General features: G+C 39.9%; 1 protein-coding gene across 1 annotated transcript; it reads left to right on the plus strand.

The window, feature by feature from the left end:
• The first annotated feature begins 1,415 nt into the window (after nucleotides 1-1,415).
• primpol (primase and polymerase (DNA-directed)) lies at nucleotides 1,416-6,579 on the plus strand. Its single transcript, XM_006787135.3, has 14 exons — nucleotides 1,416-1,527; nucleotides 2,815-3,099; nucleotides 3,181-3,275; nucleotides 3,378-3,516; nucleotides 4,319-4,466; nucleotides 4,550-4,631; nucleotides 4,725-4,834; nucleotides 4,943-5,105; nucleotides 5,194-5,291; nucleotides 5,456-5,542; nucleotides 5,747-5,855; nucleotides 5,939-6,015; nucleotides 6,112-6,158; nucleotides 6,234-6,579. Exons 2-14 carry the CDS (start codon nucleotides 2,926-2,928, stop codon nucleotides 6,468-6,470), a joined length of 1,566 nt encoding a protein of 521 aa, XP_006787198.2. The 5' UTR covers nucleotides 1,416-1,527; nucleotides 2,815-2,925; the 3' UTR covers nucleotides 6,471-6,579.
• The last annotated feature ends 226 nt before the right edge of the window (nucleotides 6,580-6,805 follow it).

The following is a 6,805-nucleotide window of genomic DNA, read 5'->3' on the forward strand; positions in this document are numbered from 1 at the left end:
GGGAGGAAATTATGTAAGACAAAAAAATAATAAATACCTTTACATTACGTTTGAAATGCTGTAATATAGTTCAAATCAAGACTTTTATTTTGTTAAAACGCAGTTTTAATCAAGGAAGTGTAAATCCTGTGCTGTTGGTGTTTACGGTCACTGACAGTACTATGTGCACGTTAGCATATGCTACCTCCGGTGCGGAAACTCCTGTGGGGAGCTTTGTTTCCGGTGTCCTATTCACGCCTGGTTTACGGTCCAAAACAAGTTAAGCAAATGAATGAATCAAGCGGCGATTTACATTTCTATAGATGTCTCGGGCATTTACCCAATATATCTGTAAATGATGTTCATCGACTTGTCGATTTTCCCGTGCCTCAGAGCAAAAGAGAAAATGGATTCAAATGTTATATTTCTCAGCTGTCCCTCGTTTATTGCGGGTGTTATGTTCTAAAAATAACCAGCGATAGGTGAAATGAAGTAGCCAATTTTATTTTTTGACGGTGAAAAATGTTTAGTGGACATCGTGGACATACAGTACTGCACTTCAGAGTCACACTGCTAGCAATCGATGCAGCGATTCTGTACTGTACAGGAGAGACGTCAAGGAGGAGATCGTCTGCAGCGATCATTACGACACAATGTAACGTAAAAAAAACTTGCACTAAAAAATCTGCGAAACAGTGAGGTGAAAGGTGAACCGCGTTATAGCGAGGGACCACTGTAATTTTGAAGGTAAGTCACAACATACCCTTCGTAAATACTAATGTATAGAAACCCTTACCAGCAATCATTCATTTTTTGTGTGGCTTTTTTCACGGTTTGTTAACATGCTGTGTAGGTGTGTACTTGACTAGCTGATATCCACATAACGGGAAACATCTGGTTTGACTATTCTTCACCTGTAGTTTGAATGCTGAACATTTGCCTGTTTAAATCATAAGACCAGTCACTATACAGAGATGTGCTTCTGAATGTGGACGATGTGTCTTCTGCTGCAGTGATGCAGTTCTGCTTGTGTTGAGTGATGTAAACAACTGATAGATCTAAACTCTTTAAACGTCAAAATTGATCATTAGATTTTTTGTGACACAGCAGTGGTGAGTGTTCCCACCTTCTCCTCTTTGTAACTTAACGCGATCTTTCCGTTTTCGAGTTTTGGACATGATTTTGGAGTATATCTTCGCAGTAGCGATTGACCGCAAAGTAAAGCTACCGGAAATGTACAACCCCACATCCGGTCTCAAACCAGGAAGTTAGCATTTTCTCGTGCACAGGGTCAATATTAAGGGCTTTTGTATGTATAAACACTTCAGACTAAAAAAAAAAAAAAAAGAACTGTGGAGGTCAGAAAAACTGCTGTTCTCTGGCTGCCAACAGCTGTTTCCGGTCTTGTAACCGGAAACAGTCTCAATTCCGGTTACCGACGCGCCAAAAACGAAAAACAAGACGTGATGTTCCGCACGTCTGTTTACATCTGTAGTAACCACTCATCTTGACCGAGTGACGAGAGACTAGGTGGACATAAACACAACGGTAAAGCAATTTAATTAACTCCTTAAACCTTAGTGACCTTTAGCATTATCTCACTTCAAAGTTAATGCGAGCTAACTTACAGTTACATTAGCTCTGTTTCACTGTTGTTCACTTAGACCGTCTAGTGAACAGTCTGTGTTTGTGTACAAATAGGTAGTACAGTAGATAGATTACAGTGGCTGAAGAAGTATTTACGAGTACTTTACTGGGAAAATACAACATTACATGTAAACAAAAAACAAAAAACTTTGTTTCAGAAACAGATTTTTGACTTTTTAGAGTAAAATGACTCACATATCATGCAGATGTGTAGCAGGATATAACTGCTATTACTGTGTAATATATTTGCCCATTTTTACATACTGCGAAGGCTCAGCTGCCAGATATGAAGAAAAGTACACAAGCTGGTCACAGTTAGATCTGAAACACATCCCATTTGGATGTCATGAATATTATAATAAATATAAAAAAGCTATTTTATGTTTTTTCCGCGGACACTCACCCTTTCACTTGGGAGCTGTCCATGTGGATGCAATCTGAGTGTTCCAGGTCTTTATTGAATTATAAGGATAATCAGATAAAAGCAGCACAAAAAAGGTCAGAGCCTGATAACAGTTAAAAAATAAAAAATAGAAGGCATACAGTGGCAGAAGGTGTCTAATCTGACTTTGTCTTATGTCTTCAGCAGATGTTTTTTTGAGGATGTTTTAAATTGTAATTGATCTGGAAATTACTGAGCAGAGAGAACGAGTCAAAACTGATACTCGTGTTTTCAAATTTGTACTTCAGTACAGTAACTGAATATGTGGACTGTGTCTCATCTTTACTTACTGTTACTGCTACTTACTTGGCTGCTGTACTTGGCAGGTTTGAAAGCTCCATTCCAGATGTTGTTCTTCTTTTCATGCTTGAATTTTACAGTTAAAATTATTGTCATTTCTTTTAAAAACTCATGGATAAAATGTGAATTTACCTGCAACATGTTGTATAACATACATTAATACATTAAAGTCTGAGCCAGCTAGTGTAACTGTTGCTTCTCATTTTCATACAGATGTGGTTAATGCAATCACTTGTCCTATTCCTGTGGGAGACACAGAAACCCTTTTGGGGCTGCATGAGGACGGCATAAAGGACATAAAACTTAAGCAAATCACACTACCTGCTGTGGCAACGCCTTGTAGCTTGTCAGCTTTTATATACCCAGCATGGAGTTGCAGTTTATAAGTTCACAGGGTATAGGTTACAGTATTCTTAAACTGTATCTAATCAATATGCCATATGTAGTTTTTATTTCAGGTTGAAGAATGACAGGATAACTAAAGATCACTGAGTGAAACTGTCCTTGAGTGAGAATAACAGAGAATTTGCTAATTGGAGGTTAATACGGACTTGAAGATGAGTAAGTGGGGGGATCGACTGAAGAAAGTTGAAGAGCTCGCTCAGTCGTTCCAGAAAAATCCTCTGACGACACCTTACAAGCCTCGACTGTGGCCCTGCCAGCCTTCGTCTGTTTGGAAACTCTTCCCTCGTCAATCCATGGCTATCAGCTTCGCTCAGAGCTGCAAAGAGGTACACAAGATCTTCTACTTTAATGTTTCCATACTGTATGTGGAGGGAAAGTTGCTGAATTTTGTGCCTTTCATTCTCAAGGCTGTGCATGTTTTTGCACTTGAAAAAGAAAAGGAATCCATGGGTCAAAGGATTTACCTGGTTACCAGTTACAGTGAGCTGTGGTTTTACTACAGGTAATATTAATATATATCAGTTACTACTTGCTTCAGATGCAGCTCCTTTTGTGTTCAGTAAAAAAATTAATGTTCAGCTGTTGATTCTGTGTATTTTTACAGGACTTACACCCAGTCTTTGATGCACTGTTATGAGGTGATACCAGAGGGAGCTGTCTGTAAGCTCTACTTGGACTTGGAGTTCCACAAACCTTCAAACAAAGGATCTGATGGGAAAACTATGGTGTCTTTGCTTATCCAGGTGGGGTCCATTTTTCTGTTTCACTACTTCCTGTTCAAAGGAGTTTAATAAAGCAGCTTGATTCACACACTTTTAGACATAAATTATGAATGGATTTAGATAGACTGTAGTATTTTCATAGTGAGCCTTGAAATGACTGCTGTTGTTGTCAACTGGAAATATATAGAAATAAAACTGATTTGAAATTCTTGAAGTAGTAGTTTATTTTACCGCTAATAATGAAATGTAATAATGAAAATGAACCTGTGGAAAGACATGGTTCTAACTTGCTTCTGGACCCTGACGACTGACTAGTGAGAAACATTTATACAGCACAAAGTCCACAAAAGGTGGGGCCCTGCGTATAATGTGAATAAAAACAGAATCCAAAGATTTGCAAATCTCTTTGACCCACATTTTATTCACAGTTGAGCATAGAAAAACTATGAAGTGCCTAAACTAAGAAAATGTACAATTTTAAGAAAAATAATAGCTCATTTTGTATTTGATGGCAACATGTCTTAAAAAAGTGGGGCAAGGCATCCCATCTTCTTTTAAACAACAGTCTGCAAATGCCTGGGAACTGAAAAGACTAGCTGCTGGACTTCTGGGAGATAAATTTTGTCCCGTTGAAAAAGGTCTGGACTGCACCTAGACTCTACTATGAAGCCATGCTGCTTTAATAGATGCAGTATGTGATTTAGCATCATTCAGCATCCATCTAATTCAAACTGAGCTAATGTTTTCCATGAATAGTAAAAGTTCTCGTCTAAACATTTGATATGTTTATATGTTTACCCCTCTCTGCTTTGTGTGGTGACAGTACGTCTGTGACAAGTTATTGGAAGTTTATGGGATTGAATGCTCTGCGAAAAATGTCCTCAATCTCGACTCCAGCACTGAGGAGAAATTTAGCAGACATCTCATCTTCTGTCTCCAACAAGCAGCTTTCAAAGACAACATTCATGTTGGTATGTTCAGCCCTACATGGAAAACATCAGCCTGTTAATACCTGCTTAATAATCATATATTCCATCTGATTGGGGTTTTGTAGGAAGGTTCATCCATGCAATTCTTCAGCCTGTCCTGAACAAACCCAAAAATGGAAGCCACCTTGATAATGGAGTGGAAACACGGTTTGTTCTCCCAGACCTGTAAAAACTGCATGTTTTTATTTCTATGTGCTCAGTGTTTAAGGTTAATATCTTGCACTTATTCGCCCTGAGTAGAACTCAAGCAGCGAGTCCAGAGATGAAGAGGCGTAAAGAGGAAGGGGGAGACCTCAGATTCCTCCAGGTGAAAAACAAAGATGGTCGAGACTCTCTCTTTGTGGATCTTGGTAAGGGAAATCAGATTTTTAAAAATTATTATGTCCTTTTTTATGTGTAAAGATATGCATTTACACAATTTCCCTTCACGTATCGTGGATTTTTATTTCAACACACAGGTGTCTACACAAAGAACAGAAATTTCCGCCTGTACAAGTCGTCTAAAGCGGGGAAGAATGCTGCGTTCACTGTGGCAGAAGATAACCAGTGTATTGCCAAACCTGAGAAGGGAACTTCTTTGGAGGAAAGCATTTTCTTGGCCTCCTTAGTGTGTAACGTGAGGTACATTGGGCACAAACAGCTCAGATTCCTGTGTGCTGTGATCTTTTTTTAAAAAGTGCCACACATAATCTCTCCTCCCGTGTATCAGCTTCACAGGTCAGAGGATTCTTACATGGGATATCCCAGAATCAAGTGAGCCCAAAATCTCCCCCTTTAAGTCCCAACAAGGGTCGGATTCAGACTCAGGTAATGCTGAAGCGAGAGTTTTTCTTAATCTTCTGCATATACATATGTGAAGTATTCCTGCATGTAGTCAGTTTATGGCATAAATGTTATTGTTGGTTTCACCTCAAAAACCTCAGTGTGAAATGATTTGATTCGTGAAACTTTTTCCCGTATATTACCGACAGGTGCACTTTCTGGCTTCCTGTCATCCCCTCACCAAGAAGTGGACAACTTTGTATTAACGGTGGTTAGAAAGGATGGGATACAAGGAAGTAAGTATTATGCTGTGAAAACATTTGCTCGTGAAATATTTCAGTCTGTAGAGTTTATCTGCCCTAAAATTGTGGTTTTCCAACGTGACATCCAGCCGAGTGAAACATTTAGATATTGCTGGTTTTTTTCTGCCTGAAAAGAAAAGTGTGGCAGTTCACATCGATTGTCCTACCTGACTTTTATGATCTCATAAATTTCGACAGGCTTAAGACGATGGAACTACTTCGCCGCAGAGCAACTTCTCGTTTATGACATCGCCAAATACCGCTGGTGTGAAAACGTGGGGCGGTTTCACAAAAGCAACAACATCATGTGAGTGCAGTTTGTTTCCTTCATCTTCTGAAGATTGTCGAGTGTTCTTCCACTTTCTGATTTGGCTCTGTCACCCTCTGCAGGATCGTTGTGGATCTGAAAGAGGAAGTGTGGTACCAGAAGTGCCACGATCCTGAATGCAGGAACTTCAGGTCCTCGAGTATGTCATGATCCGAAAGAGCTGCCATACTGACTTGTATAAATAATTCAAGGAAACATGACCCAACTGTGAGGTAACATCATGTCCCTGTTACAGGTTACCCACTGCCACAAGAGATCTGTATCAGCTACGTCTTGACACTGGTTAGTTCATTTATTTTAACAGCATTTTAGCTTTAACGTGCATCAGTCGGTAATCACGTCTTCTGTTTCTTACAGGATGAGGAGGACCAGGTGTACCTCATGGACGATGCTGGCAACATTGAAAGCAGCCAGGAACATAAACCCATGGGCCCACAGAGCACAACTCACACAGAGGAGGAGAAATCTGATGTGTGGGGAGATGAACGGGATGATTGGGACTATTTGGAGAGTCTAGATGATTTTGAACAGAAGAGTGACGAGATCTCAGACCAGCTCCTGCTCAGTTGTATGGCAGATTTTGATTCCCAGTAGAGCATGAGATTTGTGTTCTTTTGCAGTATTGCATAAAAGACGCTGGCAGCACTTTAAATGTTGTGAAAACATGTAATAAATACTTTATTACACACGCCGTGGAGACGCCCCTGGTTTGTACATAGCTGCAGGTGTTTGTGCTTCTGCTCAAGTGGAGATCCTTGACTGCCTGCTCAAGTTTAAACTGAACATGAACTGTAACACAGCACAGCTGCTGCTCTGCTGCATTCAAAGGAGCCAGCTGAGATGGTTTGGGTATGTGATCAGATCAGCACCGCAGACCACACTAGATTAAATTTTTGACCAAGTTTCTGTTTGAGGTCATCTTCTCCACC

The sequence above is a fragment of the Neolamprologus brichardi genome, chromosome 6 (genome assembly GCF_056152115.1).
Source record: "Neolamprologus brichardi isolate AB-2024 chromosome 6, ASM5615211v1, whole genome shotgun sequence".
Taxonomy (NCBI): Eukaryota; Metazoa; Chordata; class Actinopteri; order Cichliformes; family Cichlidae; genus Neolamprologus; species Neolamprologus brichardi.